Source organism: Penaeus monodon, chromosome 7 (assembly GCF_015228065.2).
Source record: "Penaeus monodon isolate SGIC_2016 chromosome 7, NSTDA_Pmon_1, whole genome shotgun sequence".
NCBI lineage: Eukaryota > Metazoa > Arthropoda > Malacostraca > Decapoda > Penaeidae > Penaeus > Penaeus monodon.
In genome coordinates, this window is record NC_051392.1 from 47163237 (window position 1) to 47180736 (window position 17500).

At 44.2% G+C, this 17500-nt stretch overlaps 1 protein-coding gene across 1 annotated transcript in view; it reads right to left on the reverse strand.

Annotated features, from left to right (window-relative positions):
- Window positions 1-17500, reverse strand: part of LOC119575406 (mucin-5AC-like) — a 36400-nt gene that overhangs the window by 2182 nt on the left and 16718 nt on the right. Inside the window, exons 3-4 of the mRNA XM_037923005.1 lie at window positions 611-6272; window positions 188-430 (exon numbers count right to left, since the gene is read on the reverse strand). Of these exons, the coding sequence (XP_037778933.1) occupies window positions 188-430; window positions 611-6264 (5897 nt within the window). The 5' untranslated portion in view covers window positions 6265-6272. The remainder of the gene's footprint in view (window positions 1-187; window positions 431-610; window positions 6273-17500) is intronic.

Sequence of the window (17500 nt, forward strand, 5' to 3'; positions counted from 1 at the left end):
TTCTATTTTTTCAGTAGCAATAGATAGTTTTAAAATACACTACATCACCAAAAAGGGATAAAATGTAATACCCAAGAAAGTTTTTTCTTTCAATACACTTCAATTAATCATGTTTCTACCTTTTGCCATCCTCAAACTAGAAAATGTTAATTAATTAAATTATTAAACCATTGCTATAAAAGGATACGGCACTAAAATCAAATCTCCTTTCATCAAGAGTTCCAGTAGGGTCCTTGGGTCACACAAGACATCTCTTCTGATGGTTGCCTCCATCCCAGTAATTCCTTCTGCCAGGCTAACCATGGCTTCTGAACTAAACATCTCTCCATGCTTGGTAAAGCCTCTTCTCCTGGCCTCCTTCAGTAAGTCAGCAACATCTACAGTCTCAGGAAAGACTTGAGATGCCATACTAAGAGCCACTAAACCACATCTAGTAAAGAATATTACAAGTAATTAATTGTAAGTGATTTGACTTAAGTAGGTAAGTCTACCCTATGTGTCAACTCTGTGGCACACTAATTACAAATCGTGAAAAAAAATTAATATATTTTCAAACAAGCACACTTATTCCAGAATTTTGATAACAAAGATCAAAGATCTTCATACTTACTGTGGTCCCTGTTGGATATTAGGCCGTAGCTGAGTATAGACTGACAATGTTTCAGTTTCCTCTTCCAAAATTCCCCAGTCCTTAACATTTGCAAAGACTTTCCTTATCTCTTCTTCTGGTGAGGGGAGTGGTAAATCACTTCGGTTGATGACAACTTTGCCATATGGTGAGATTGAGAAGAGAGAGGAGTTGGGAAGGCCAGGTTTAGGAGAAGTTAGGCAAGTGTTAGGTGGTGGAGGTGGAGGTGTATACTGGGATTTGGCATCTGATGATGTAGATGAAGGTGCTGGTGGTGGCACAGGGGGGACTGAAGAAACTGGAGATGTCACATTAGATGTAAGCATGGATGAAGATGAAACAGCTAATGCTTCTGTTGCAGGTTGTGCTGGTGGAGGTGGAGGCATGGTAGGGGGTTCTTTGGAACTTTCTGCCGAATCTGAAGTAAAAATACTTACTTGGTTAGAGAATTTTTTAACATTATCCACATGAGAGGTGAGATATTCCCCATTTGATACAATTTTGGGGGGAGGTGGAAGTGGTGGAGTTGTAATTAAATTTCTTGGAGGTGGAGGAGGAGGAGGAGGTGGCAGAAGTGAATTAATGAGGGGAACAGAAACTAATTCATTTGGAGGGGGTGGAGGGAGAGGAGGTTCAGACTTGTTTTGGGAATCTACTGGAGGGGGAGGTGGTAGGGGTGGCTCTTCTTCAGACTCTTCTTCAGGGGGTGGTGGAAGAGCTGGTGGCTTATCATCAGTTTTCACGTCCAACTGTGAACTGGAATAGGTGGATGAGATTATAATGGCCTGAGCATTTGTTTGTTCCTCTTTATTTGATATTCTTGAATCTGCTTCACATTCACTTAAAGAGGGAGTGGTAGCTCTTGCTGTGGCATTGGTAGTTACTGGAGAACATGTCTCTGAGTTTCTAGATGATACAGAGGGTTGGGGTGTAGATGGTGATGAGGTCTCCTCTGGAACTGGAGTCAGTTTTGGTGTTGGACTAGAGGGAGTGTTTAGAGACGATACTGGAGGTGGTGGAAGTGGAGGAAAATCAATCCATTCATTCTTAGAAGCTGGAGTATGAATGGCTGATCTGGGAGGTGGAGGTGGAGGAGATTTGCGTATTGATGTAGATCGGGGTGGAGCTGGTGGGGGACTATGTCTTCTAAGTGTCGTCTGGGGTGGGTTGATTGGAATCAGCATATACTGCCTAGGAGGCGGTAATGGAGCACTCATGCCTGGCTTGGGAGTGTTGACACAGGATCGAGGGGGAGGCGGAGGGGGAGTCTTGGCGTGGGGCACTGGCGGAGGTTCAACAACATCTTCCAGGATGCTGTGAAGGGGGGAAGAAGAAGACAATAAGGTGTGGGAACCATTAGTTGGAGTGTGTGAAGCACTGACTGAACTAGTTCCTAAAACTGAACCCTGACCTTCAAGTTTATTTTCATGACTAGACTCTGGTAAAACCTGTTTGTCTGAACTAACTATAGGTATACTATCAGCATAATTACACTCTGGTTCTACCTTTTCCCCATTATTGTCCTTTCTCTCATCAATATCAAAATTATGAACTATACTTTCTCCCTGATTTGCAATGGTGGGTGTTTTAATGCCAGTGCCAGTAGTATGTTGTATGGATGATTCAGGGAGAGTGATTGAGGCAGGTGTGGCATTCTGAACACTACAGACATTCAGTGTTACATCATTAGTTTGGCAATCATCATTCTTGACAGAACCTACGGGAGATGGGAGGGTACTTGACTGTGAAACTGACTCTACATGAGCTGAAGGCTGAGTACTCTCACTCTGTGGGAGTGGCTCTACAAATGAACTCTCTGGGATTTTGACTCCATTGGTTGTAAGAGGCTGCTCTAACACTTGTGGACCACCATTTCCCACTTGTTTTTCTTGTTCTCGTTTAACATCTAATTGAGATTTTACATCCTCATTTGTATTGTTGTTGAGGACATCAGCAGTGTGAGATGAATCAGGATCTTTTCTACCATTTTGTTTTTGGTGTTTTGGTTCACTATCTTTTTCCTGAGGTTTGCCATTTTCTATTAGATTTTTCTCCTCTTCATTTAAAGTTTCTTTAGCATTCATAGCACCTGCTTCCTTTAGTGTTTTGTCTGACTCATTTGAAGGGGAGAGAGACAGCTTTTCTGAAGACTGATGTGTATCCTGTTGGATACTTGTAGAAGCTGGTAAATCTGCACATAAGGTTTCTAAGTTACCAACAGTAGCATTCAATAACTGCAGAGCAGTGTCAGATTTTCCAGAAAGTATTTTGGGTGAAGGTGATTTTCTTGAAGAGTCTTCTTGACAACTTCTGGCACTCACAGGTGATGGTGTCCTTCCTGGGGTTACTGTACCTCCAGTATTTGTTTCACTGTGTGGAGAAGTATGAGATATTTTTGACTGAGCTGATAATGAGGATACTTCAAGCTGAACTCCATGGTTAGGGGTAGGACTCCTTGAGTGGGAGAAAGACGTAAGTGGCTGTCTCCTCCTTCTAGAGTTTGGAGATTTGGGTGGAGTGCCAGAGGGTGCTCCCTCTGAACCCTGGAAAACATCTGAAACTGAACCTATTATTGTAGGTATTACTCGACATGTTTGAGTGGTATCTTTGGAAGAGTTTGCTCCTCTTTCAGAATTCATTTTGTCAGTTTGATCATTGTTACTAGTCATTTGTTTTCCACTATTATCTGCCACAGTTGTTGAGGGAACTTCACAATCAGGTTTTGCATTATCCTCTTCAGCATTAGTTTTATCGTCTGAACTGCCTTTTATCAGTTGCTGGGAAATATCTTTTTCTTCTCCTGATTTCTCGTTGTCTGTCATATTAAGTCCAGTGGCAGTACTCTCTTGGTCTGCCTTTTCCTCATTTTTCATTGTTGGTTCTTCATTTCCCGTTGAATCATTTAGATCAGCATGTTCATCAGATTTGACTTCAATATTTTCCTTATTATCTGAATTTTGAATGTTATCATCTTCCATACTTTTTGTCTTCTGAGCTTCTTCACTCTCTGATTTCTCAAAATTTTGTTTTGATGTGTTATTCTCAAGTTCTGTATTTGGCTCTTCTTTTAACTCATTACTTACCTCTTTTTTCTTTTCATCTATGTCCTCATGATCAAGTTTTACTCCATCTTCTTTGTTATTAGAATCTGACTGTGCAGAAGTATCGCTGTTTGTTGGAGTATCCTTACTTTCTATACAGTTATTATCCTCCTTTTCTTCACGTTCTGATTTCTCTCTTCCTTTTTTGTTAATCTCCTCTTCAGTTCTTGATTCAGCTTCTTTATGTACACTCGATTCCTCTTCTGTGCTTTGCTCTCGAGTCTCAAGTTCCATGGTTTCAGAAGCACCATCATTCTCACTGTTTTTCACATCAGGACAATCCTGTTTTTCATCCCCTTGTCCTCCTCCAGCTTCACATGCCTTCTCGCCACTCCCTACTGTCGATTTCCCCGGTCCCGTGACGTCGATGGGCTGGGAGTCTTTGTTTTCACCTCCCTTTTCATTCTCTGATACCTGTGACATCACAGAACTGCCCTGGGTTGATGTAGATTTCATGTGAGGTTCGGAGGATTGTGATGCCACTAACCTTTCTGTATTGGTGACCTTGTGATCAGGACGATGTTGTGATGACGCCATTGTTCTTGCTGAGGAGACAGCGAAGGTTGAAGAATGAGGGGACGGAGAGAAAGAAGATGGACAGACAGGATGTTGAGAACCAGATGACGCAGTGCCCTCACTGGTCACCAGAGAGCTTTCAGATAGATGGGGAGTAGATGATTTGGAGTCCAGAAAAGGAGAAAGTGAGCTAGGTCCTGAGGTAAATGCCTCTGTGGGAATGGGTGACGGAATTGGGGTTGTAGTTGGGTTGGTTGACAAAGGAGTAAGGTAGTCATTAGGGACTGGTGTTATGGTACAGGATTCTGTGAATGCTGGAGATGCTGTTGCTGAAGCCATTGTACTATCAGCAGTTGCATAAGCAGTATCTGAAACCCCTGGGGATGATGAGGAGAGCATATAAGCATCTGTAGTAACAGCAGTGGTGAAGGTCGTTACACTGCACGTGTCTGCTTCCAAAGCTAATGAATCAAAATCCCCTGTCGGTGACAAGGTGTCTGCTGCAAGGGAATCAAATTCAGCTGAAATGGTATCACTGTCGGTGGGGAGAGAGAACAAAGACGGAGGTTCAGTGGAGAATGGGGACGACATTTGCGCCATTTCTGTGGTAGAGGTGTTGGCAGTGCTGGGGAAAACGAGGGTGTCCAGATCTGACCTCTCCGTTATCACATCATTTCTAGCTGAGAGGGAATCATCGTCTTCATTTCCTTGTGATATATCTTCGCTTGTTGATTTGGGCAAAGGAGACAACGCATCATCCGAGGTAACGGTTGCAGATAATACATCCTGGCTAGTCTCTGACATGTGGGTACTTGTGTCCATGCTGTCAGGAACAAGAGATAATGTCAGGTCAACAGGTGTAGAGGATACAGATCCTACTGTCTCAGAGAGCTGTGGTGTGGCCTCAGGTGTTTCCATATCTATAGTGGAGTCTTTACTATTGTCATAAAAGTTTGATGCAAAGGTCACATCACTCGAGGGCGGCGTCATGGTGAAATCATCTGTGAACTCTAGCGACGACGAAGTGGGAACTGGCGAGACTCGGAGGGCGTGAGGGGGCAGTGGGGAGAGGCCAGATTCAGGAGTGAGGAGCATAGTGGCTGTCAGAGTAGATGATGACACCAAGCTTGAGGCTGGACGGCCGTCGGCGGAATCCTCGGTTACGTTCTTTCCCGGATACGCTGTGCTCGTCTCTCCTCTGGTCTTCGATTCTTCCCCAGACGCTTCACAGGAGGACTCTGGAGAGCCTGCGCTGGTGACGATCTCCGACGTTACAGCCTCCGCCACCGCCGCGGGGGTGTCTGTGTGTGTTGTTGCAGCCAGGTTTTCTTTCGACGCCTGTCGCACGGGCGGCGTCGGAGGAGGAGGAGGGCTAGGTCGAGGGGGAGGGCCAGTTCGAGGGGGAGGAAGAGGGACAGGAGGTGGAGCTTGTGGGAATAGCTGTTGCTTCGCGGCTGAAGCAAATTGAGGTGGGAGCTGAGGATCGTATTCTGACTTTACCTCTGGCGAGGGCGGGTCGTACGAGCATATGTACATCGGGGGCGGCGGGGGCGGTAGGTCCATCATGAGATGGGCCGGGGGTGGGGGAGGCAAGTCCTCCGATGAGAGTTCAGGGAACAGGTACGAAGGGGGAGGGGGCGGTGGAGGCGGAGAGGAGGAGAGGGAGTAGAAGTCTGGAGGAGGAGGAAGGTCAGGCGGGGGCGGAGATGCAACCGAGCATAAGTCAACGGGTGGAGGGGGAGGTGGTGGAGGAGAGGAGGAGGGGGGCGGAGGTGGAGAACTAGATACAGGTGGGGGCTGAGGCGGGCCTGGTGGCGAAGACAGCGCTGCCGGAGAGGTCTGAACGCTCGCCATGGCGGAGGAAGAAGAAGTGCTAGACTGAGCGGTGTCGGAAGACTGGGCGGTTTCTGGGTTTTGAGCAGACAAGTTCCTAGGAAGAGGGACAGGAGGAGGTGAGGCAGTTACAGCAGAAGTAGCAGCAGGAGTGTCAGCAGTGGTGCCTACAGCTACGGAGGCCATTCTACCATCTGGGACAAGAAAACATTACAAAACAGGACGAATCCAAACAAAGGTATCAAGGTTATGGACGTAATATGATCTGTCACAAGGGAAACGTTGCTAGTGATATCTAGAAATCACATTTCAGTCTCAACAAAGCGACAATCTATAGAAGCAGTGGTACTCTCACTGTATAAATTCATGTCATGTTGTGAATTAGACCAAACCTGATATCTAGACACCACGTACTAAACACGAATGTATTGTGTAAATGTACTGTATCATATGATTATACATTGTAAAATGAATTATATCTATACTATATCAATATCGTCACTTTCCTATAATAACCTATCAGCATAAACATGCAGTCAATAAAAATAAGCACAATACTGTCCATCCAATGTCGAACTTATGATACAAAGTGCTCAAGAACATAGAAATTATTTTACAATGAATTTCCTAGACATTATTTATCGATGCTTATTATCTGTTAGTGACTTGGAAGTCGTTTAGCGTATACTCCTTGGCGCTTACTTTGGCGTCATTAGTTTTGATGGATTGCCTTCCATCGTACGTGCTTCCACATGCGCTAACTCCCCCACGAGCAGCTTTTCGAAAATGGTCACGTACGTAAAGGCAAATGTCAATAATAAACCGCAAGCTTACTATAAGACCACTTCTAGAGTAGACTGTGATGCACAGACGCATTTACCAGCACATGACTTCTCTTGTACTTCGCGTCCGGAGGCACTTGCTGTCGGAGTTGCGGTGTGACCTCAGATGTTTATTTGTAGGAATTCAGACGGGAGCGTGTTTAGCCCCACCCTCTGGGAATGCGCGTTTATAACCCTCGGCCCCTCGCTCGTGTCAGTCCCGCCCAATCCTGACGTCGCTGGTACTAATAAGCACGCATAACTTCAGCGTGAAGTGCAGTTTCCCAATTCGTGCCTGCACTTTTACAGCTAATACCGAATCTGTTAATACGCAGTATATGCCAGGCTAATAAGTCGTTACTGATCTGTAGGAATTAATTAACTATTGCTCCTTATTTCGGCGTAGATACAACTAATAACAATAATCTGTGATCATTTAATGTTCATTACGTTGGATTATACATAATACCTTAAATTCACCTGTAATAACCACAGGTTCAACGGTCAAGTACGGGGGCCATGCGTAATGAACAGCATTTTAGGTGTACCGGTGCCGGGTATATAATTAAGCAGCCTCCCGAAGGCCATATGTATGAAGGCCCGGCCGAAGCCAGATCTTCGCAAATCTCAAACAACAACAACAAAGCCTGAAAGTGCGAGCTGACATCCCCAAACGACCATCAATCACAACCTCAGAGAAGAGCCGGGGTGATGTCAGCACGGCCGACACGGACGGCGGGAAACAGGACCTGCTGCCACCGCGAGACGCGAGGACGAGCCTGAACAAGGGCGAATCAACGCAGAGAGTATACACGGTTAGGGTGGTTTACCTTGAAGTCATGGAGATAATGAGGGAGAACAAGAAGAACGTGAGTGGGAGATAATGCAGAACTGGGAGAGGCGAAGTAGGGAGTGAGAATGCTCAGAAGAGAAGAGACACAACCAAGGTAAAATGTAAACTTTTGATAGTTTGCAAATATCAATGAATAATAATAATAAACTATAGAAACAATTTTGTCAGCTAAAGTCAAACAGTCATATATACAAAAAAGACAACGAATACTCACCTACATCGATAAACGGGATTTACTGATTTCAAGAAAACAAACAGAATCCTTTCGACAACACATTTCTATTCAAGAGCAAAACTATCTGTTCTTTTCTCTTGACTTTCCCTTTATCCCTCGTTCTTAGTGTCTTCTATCTCTATGAACGTCATATTCCATCGAGGGCGAAGGCTAAGCCGAGACCGGAGGGAAATTACACGAGCGAAAGCAAACCCGTTCGTCTGATTTGGTAAACCGTGGAATGTTGGCGTCTATCAGTAATGCATTGCAACCCGACACACACACACACACACACACACACACACACACACACACACACACACACACACACACACACACACACACACACACACACACACACACACACACACACACACACACATCGTGTCAACAAACCCGTATACAGAATCAGTCATGTCTACTTATACAACTAGAAGAAAAATATAAACTGCACGGCATAAATGAGAGCGAATTTAAGAGTGCGATTTGATCTTAATGGCGGTTGTAGACATACAATCACACCCTAAACATACCGATCTTAAAAGGGTTTTACGGGATTTAAAAAGTGTCGCATCGCGTTCCGAAGCACCGACACTTGCGCCTCCTCGGCCGAGACAGTGAGATGTGTCCGCCTTCTCCCCAAAATTCCTTTCGCGATGGAATTCGTCACCTTCAGAAACAACCCTACCAAAGAAGAGGAGCGTTTAGTAAAAGTAAGAAATAGCGTTCCCAATAAAAGAAAGAATTCCCGGAAATACCTGAGGCGCCATTTTGCCCTACGTCCGCTTCTCCAAAGCCAGACGGATATGGGCGTGTGTCTCGCGCGGCGGCGGCTCGCCTCCCGAGACACGTCTTTGTCCTTTGCCACGAGCCTGATTTAGTATGTGAGAGAGAGAGCATGAGTATGTCGTGTGTATATATATATATATATATATATATATATATATATATATATATATATATATATATATATATATATATATATATGTGTGTGTGTGTGTGTGTGTGTGTGTGTGTGTGTGTGTGTGTGTGTGTGTGTGTGTGTGTGGGTGATATGACACTGCCTCTGTCTGGTGTGGCCGTTGTTTTGATGCGATAATTACGAAGGGCGTTTCCGTTGGCGAAGTGATTTGCTGGTGACTTAGCAAAGCCGAGGATACTGTGTGCTCCCCATAGTGCAAATAAGACCCGCTGCAGAGCATGCGCATAGGCAATCTCAACGCCAGTCTGTCTCTCCTCCATTTAGGAGCAGATGCAACAACATAATAAGTGCCATTTCCTCTGTCCCCCTCCGGCGCCCTCCTCACCCCTCATCCCCCTCCCTCACAACCTGCGCGTCGAGGTCCGAGCCAGCAGTGACCCGCGGGGCAACAACAGCACTTGCCGAGGTCTCCGCCAAGGCCAGACAACGCACGCCAGGAAGGACCAATAACCCGGGAATTACAACCCCTTAAGGAGCCGGTGCCACGAGTGATATGTGTCACCAGGCGGGCGGGAGGGCCGTAAGTGCCGGCCTCACAACGCCTCCTGCCCCCGCCGGGCGCTGTCGTTCGCTTCTCTTCTGTTCAGCGCATTCCACTGGCCCTCCTCATCTACCTTCGTGCATTCCTCTGCTGTATAAGCTACACTACTCTGTTCTCAACTATGAACATCAACCATTCCATCTCAATGTTCTGATTTGTATATTCCAACATCATCTATGCATATACATATACATATAACATACACACACATACACACACATACACACACACACACACACACACACACACACACACACACACACACACACACACACACACACACACACACACACACACACACACACACACACACACACACACCAATATATATATATATATATATATATATATATATATATATATATATATATATATATATATATATATATACAGGCAGATAGATGTAAATGTAAATATATATGCAAATAAATATATATACAGACATTATATATGTATGTATGTACGTATGTATGCATGTGTGTATTATATATATTATATATATATATATCTGTATGTCTGTATGTATGTGTATAGATGAATAGCAAAACACTCTTCCGTGTTGATACAATGGAAGAAAAAACCCACAATACAAAAACTAGATTTATTGAAAATGAGATCCACCTGGATTCCATCTTCAGGTCTGAAGATGGAATCCAGGTGGATTTCGAAACTGTAGTCTCATTTTCAATAAATCTAGTTTTTGTATTGTGGGTTTTTTCTTCCATGTATGTATGTATGTATATATATATATGTATGTATATATGTATATATTATATATATATATATATATATATATATATATATATATATATATATATATATATATATATATATATATATGTATATATATGTATATATATGTATATATATGTATATATATGTATATATATGTGTATATATATATATATATATATATATATATGTATATATATATATATTCTTCTTTTAACGGTAGGTTCATGTCTGAGCCGCCGTGGTCACAGCATGATACTTAGTTTTTTCATGTTGTGATGCTCTTGGAGTGAGTACGTGGTAGGGTCCCCAGTTCCTTTCCACGGAGAGTGCCGGTGTTACCCTTTAGGTAATCATTCTCTCTATTTATCCTGGGCTTGGGACCAGCACTGACTTGGGCTGGCTTGCCCGCACAGTGGCTAGGTAGGCAATCGAGGTGAAGTTCCTTGCCCAAGGGAACAACGCGGCGGCCGGTGACTCGAACCCTTGAACTCAGATTGCCGTCGTGACAGTCTTGAGTCCAATACTCTAACCATTCGGCCACCGCGGCCTTGACGATCATGGGCTTTTCCATGATTTTTTCTTGGCAATTTAGAGCGGTGGTTTGCCATTGCCTTCCGCCCGGTGTTTTTTTTTTTTTTTTTTTTTTCCGAGTCACCATCTCTTTTTACCCGGCACTGACTTGGGCTGGCTTGGCCACCCAGTGGCTAGGCAGGCAATCGAGGTGAAGTTCCTTGCCCAAGGGAAACAACGCGCCGGCCGGTGACTCGAACCCTCGAACTCAGATTGCCGTCGTGACAGTCTTGAGTCCGATGCTCTAACCATTCGGCCACCGCGGCCCCATTATATATATATATATATATATATATATATATATATATATATATATATATATATATATATATATATATATATATATATATATATACATAATATACATATATATACACACACACATAAATATACATAATATAAATATTATATATATACATATATATATATATATATATATATATATATATATATATATATATATATAATATATATATATATATAACGCTGCAATGCAAGCTTTTCATACCCTGAACAACGCCAGCCTCTATCTCGCGCGGCCCGGGCGGCTCGGTCCCTGGTGTATGCAAACACTGGCGTGGCAGCATCTCCTCGCAGATTCAGAACCAGGTACGTCCCTCCTCCCTTGTTCATACATGAATAAAAATACTATGTTGCAGCAGTCTGCCTTACTCACTTAAGCACTGTCCCGTCCCAAGGCCCTTTGTATGCACTGTGACCGTGGGATGTGAATGAACACATCAAGCGCAGAGCTAGCGGTTAGTACGAATGACAGTGGAAAGAATGACAAACATCATCCCAAACTGAACGGCTGCACATCCTACAATGGTGCACTGTTTATGTTTCCACAATCCTTAGCGCAGAACAGCATCGCTTTGTCTTCACCTCATCTCAGTCAACTTCATTAAGATTTTCTATCCTTACTGTTGTTGAATTATCTCCACTGATGGCTATTATTTGACGACCAATTCCACACCAATAAGCAGCAAACAGCAGTTTTCAAATATGACTTACAGGCACAAAAGCGACCAGAGTGGCAAGCAAAAACTTACGAAGGACACTCCTTGATCAGGCTTAAATGAGACCTCTAGGAGTTCTTCCCATGAAGACTATTAGGGAAGCAACTAGTATGTCAACCAAAAAGAAAAATAGAACATGGAGATTGCGTAATTCTTTTCAAAGATGAATTTAAGTGAATTTCTAAACCACCTTGAAGGGTTGCCGCTAATAATGTCGCCACAGCCTAGGTAAGCGCGACAGTCAATGCAATTCCTGCACTTGATTAGCGCTTAAACATTATCGTTAATTCTATCCAGTAATACAACTGCAATGGATTTACGAACAAGCATTTTCATGGTAGCTGAGAGTAACTCGCTCGCCTAACACTGGCAAGGAGGGGAGGAGGAAATGCTGTAAGGAGTTTGACCTTGTATAAATGCCGACCGGCTGCATTTTCCAGTGAGTCGCTCGTACCGGTCAACACGTACTACTGGAGGCTAATATTTACGTCTAGATATATACTCCCCCGGTGACTGTTACTATATTTAACGACGTAACTGATCATCAGCTGACTGGCAGTTTAACCTATTCTGCGAGAAACATATTCACCTTGGGGATTTTTTCCCCGCCTAGCAGACAGTCATTCATAAACATCGGCCTCGCTTAATGGCGTCGAAATACATCATGGCGGCGGGGCATGGCAACAGACCCCTCGCCTTAGTGTCTTATGACTACCGTTTACAGAGTTGTGGCTTCTTTCACACCAGCTGTGAGAGAAAATTAGCTCTAGAGAAAATGGTTATGGGGTTCGCTGCTGACGTGTGCCATGTCTGAGAACATCACGGGGAACGAGCGTGCGAGGGAGCGGAAATGAGGTGAAACGTGATGGGATGAAAGGAACAAATCAAGACAAATCGTGTACAAAGCGGGATGAGGTTGAGAGACGTGGAGACGAGGCGAGGGAAGCGAGGCCTGTGGGCAAGGGCAGGAGACATGAACGGGGAAAGGTGGAAGTGCGGAGGGCGGACGGACGAATCGCGAGCCAAGGTGTGCGGGCGAAGGTCCGTAAATATTTGGACGGGAAACATGACGGGCTGTACACAGAACCCGCTCGCCACAGGTTATTTTCGCGAACAATAACTGTTCTTTATAATCATATCTGAACTTAACAGCCTCATATATCACTGCTGCAGCCCTCATTACACCAAAGTATTTTACTTTAAACATCACAAAATAAGATCTCCCCGTGTTAGATTGTTACACCTTTTGGCACTCGACACTGATCACAGGGCGAGGTCATATATTTAGTATAAATTCAAAATGATTCAATGCATGTGGAGTAGGGAAGTTAAATGATGACAAACGCCATGGCTTCATATTACAATAACTAAAATAACTGAAAAAAAGAACCGCCAGCGCCATTACGAGGAAGAACTTTCCCGCAGCAACCTGTGGGGCGAGATAAGGAAGCCACACAAGAATGTGCCACAAAGGGGAACTCAACTCGCAAAGGACCGCAGGCGACGACAGCCTCGCGGCCCGAGGGAGCTGCCACCGAGGGCTAAATGTGAGGAAGAGCTGACGTGAGCGAAAAGAGGAAGGGCGGCCGCGCTCACGACACCTCGAGCATACATATTATTGGAAAGGAGAGACCCCAATAGTGCATGGTGACGGAGCGACACGTGCATAAAAGGCTGTAAAAGGAGCCTGGCCCTGAGAGCGAAAAGCACCGAACTGTCCCGAGGCCGTCCATGAACAAAAGTCCACTTCTTTTTTCTCAGTGCCTCATGGAAATGAGATATTCAGTTACAGCGCCAGTCCCGTAATTCCGCCTCCGCAAGCCTTCGCCTACACTAAAATTTGCGCCAAGGCTTACGAAAAAAGAGAATGAAAAAGACCGGACGAAAAAAGGAAGAAAAATCTCTCCGTCTCACAACGCCAAACACCAAAATGTGGGAATGTCAGAAGTGACACCTACTCATTGTAACCATTTTTTTCCTACTAAACATGAAGATAAAAACGAGAACGAAGAAAGACAGGCAAAGAAAAAACAAGAAAAAGAAGGAAAAAACGAGGAAATATAAATTATGCATCAAGAAGTTTGCGACGGAGAAATATTATCAGTCTAGTCATGGCACGCAGCGGAGCGCGCGGCTGGGTCACTCGAGGGGCGGCGGCGACGCACGCGGCCGCAGCACGACCCGAAGGGGAGACTGTTGGCAGGAGGGCGCGGGCGGCGGCGCGGGGGAGAGGGGGGGCTAGGGTAATGTGAAGGAGAAAGGACGGCTGGCGAAATAAAGAAAGACATTGTTTCAGAGGTGTGAGAGGACGGAGGGTGGAGAACCTCGCCGCAGGTGAAGGGAAAAAAGAAAATATATGGAGTATGTAGTTATGCACATATGCGTATGTATGCATGCATGTGGAGTATACATATGTGTATATATGTATGTATATATACATGCATGTGTGTGTGTGTGTGTGTGGGTATATGTATATGTATGTATGTATGTATGTATGTATGTATGTATGTATGTATGTATGTATGCGCGCGCGCACACACAGACACACACACACACACACACACACACACACACACACACACACACACACACACACACACACACACACACACACACACACACACACACACACACACACGCACACGCACACGCACACGCACACACACACACACATGTATATATTTAAGTATATATGTATATGGGCACACATATATGTATGTGTATATGTTTCTATATGTATGTATGTATGTATCTGTATGTACATACATACATACATCCATATATGTATATATATATACATATATAAACACACACACACACACACACACACACACACACACATATATATATATATATATATGTGTGTGTGTGTGTGTGTGTGTGTGTGTGTGTGTGTGTGTGTGTGTGTGTGTGTGTGTGTGTGTGTGTGTGTGTGTGTGTGTATGTGTATGTGTATGTGTATGTGTATGTGTATGTGTATGTGTATGTGTATACATGTACATGTGTGTGTATATATAAATAAATAAATAAATATATATATATATATATATATATATATATATATATATATATATATATATATATATATGAACACAAACACAGTAACGTGTACACAAAGATGAAGAAGAAAACAGTAACATTAAGAAATGAAACAAAGTGTAACGTTTCGAAATCTTCACTAGTTCCTCTTCAGACGAATAATTAACCGAAATGGACTGATCTATTTCGGTTAATTATTCGTCTGAAGAGGAACTCGTGAAGATTTCGAATCGTTACGATTGTGTTTCATTTCTTGCTGCGGTTGTTTTCCTTTTCATATATATATATATATATATATATATATATATATATATATATATATATATATATATATATATATATATGATTCTCATTTCGCTTATCTAAAATGCATCATGCATCATGTCCGACACGCGGCATCCGACGAACACTGGCAGCCTTCTTATCTTCGAGGACAAAACAGGCTCGCCGCAGCCTGTTCACCATAACGAGTCCAGTGCATTTCGGCGCAAGGACAAAGAGGGAGGGGGAGGTCCGCGTCGACGTATTGCTGACCTTGAGATATCCTTGCTGGATCGATGCGTTATTTCGCATCACAAACGCGTCTAGCGCTGCTTCTCGTAAGCAGAGTGGGAACCATTCAGGAAGAGAGCCCCAGCCTGATATTTCCCCAAGTGTCGTGGCCACTGGTGGGACGAGGAAAAACTCGCACACATGTGAACAGGAGGAGAGGGAGAGAGAGAAAGGGAGAGAGAGAGAGAGAGAGAGAAGAGAGGAGAGAGAGAGAGAGAGAGAGAGAGAGAGAGAAGAGAGAGAGAGAGAGAAGGGAGAGAGAGAGAGAGAGAAGAGAGAGAGAGAGAGAGAGAGAGAAGAGAGAGAGAGAGAGAGAGGGGAGAGAGAGAGAGAGAGAGAGAGAGAGAGAGAGAGAGAGAGAGAGAGAGAGAGAGAGAGAGAAGAGAGAGAAGAGAGAGGAAAGAGAGAGAAGAGAAGGAGGGGAGAGAGGGAGAGAGAGAGGGAGAGAGAAAGAGAGAGAGAGAGAGAGAAAGAGAGAGAGAGAGAGAAAAGAGAGAGAGAGAGAGAAGAGAGAGAGAGAGAGAGAGAGAGAGAGAGAGAGAGAGAGAGAGAGAGAGAGAGAGAGAGAGAGAGAGAGAGAGAGAGAGAGAGAGAGAGAGAGAGAGAGAGAGAGAGAGAGAAAGCGGCGGCCTGATTACACATAGTAATATACCTCTTTTCTAATAACATCATACGCAAGCAGCACATCCACGGAGATTCGCGTACGTAGAAACTGCACATTGAGCTTACAATTTTTTCTATTAAAAAAGAGGAAATTCACAAAAACTCATCCTCATACCGTTATTATCCAAAGGGCATTATTGCATTATTACATCGAACCTTTTAAATTCTCACTTGGCAGGTTGATATGAAAGTAATTTTCAATTCGATTTATCATCATCTTCATTACCAGGGCTCTCATATACTCAAATCGCTGCCAAATACTGACCTCTGTCGTTTAAAAACACCAAATAGAAACCCATGAGACACGAAGTTACTCAGAATGTATCCACGCTCAATAGTTGATTCCGTGCACCTTCGACTACCGACTGCAGGGAAGAGGGAAAACTCCTGATGGCGTGGATTTCGTGAGTGTGACATAATGGCCTACGGACTGATGCCGATTTATTCCCCTGCTCTGGAATGCTGAAAGGCGTCGTGTAATGTCTAAAGGGATAGCAAGGCCCTGCATTCCACAGCCTTCTTTACTCTCGCGATTTTCACGTCCTCTCAGAAGGGCGTTTGATCTGAACCGTACCCAGCGAGACTGCGGGGGATGAAGCAACAGAAAGAGCGGGTCAGGTGAAGGAGCGGCGGTGAAGTGGCCACAGCAGTCACACTTTTAAACTCTTACTAATTCCTGGGCTCTCCTGGCCATCACGTCACTCTCCAGGTATGTGACGCCGCCTTCTTACCGAGTGCTCGTACGTTACTTTGCCGGTATTGTGTGTTTATGTTCAAATTCCCTCATGCACGCACACAGGCATGTGTGAGCGAGCGAGCGAGCGCACGCACGTGCACACACAAACACACACAAACACACACACACACACACACACACACACACACACACACACACACACACACATACACACACACATAAACCAAAGTAAAGAAAGGGAAAAAATCCTACTTTTAGGCAGTGTGGATGTCAGCGTAAGGAGCATTCAATCAGCTACCTTCATGAATCTCTTGAGCTTCGAAACAGAAATTGTTATCGTGCAGCTACCCGAAGCGGCGAGAGAATTCAAGTGTCAGTAAGTTTTCCTTTTTTCGTTTTTACAAGATAATAAAGAACGACTTACATTGTCGTTTGGCCATGGCAGCGTATACCCCTAAGGCTTAGACATCTGCCGAGAAAACATTATGGGGTATTTGTGCGTGTAATCGATCAGTGTCGGGACGGAGACTAATAACTTTCACGTGACAGTGTGTGTGTGTGTGTGTGTGTGTGTGTGTGTGTGTGTGTGTGTGTGTGTGTGTGTGTGTGTGTGTGTGTGTGTGTGTGTGTGTGTGTGTGTGTGTGTGTGTGTGTGTGGAGGGGGGGGGGGATGGGATTCTACTCGCTCCCGTTAGTGTCAACCAAATATCCCCAAGTTATGCTTATGAGTCATGGG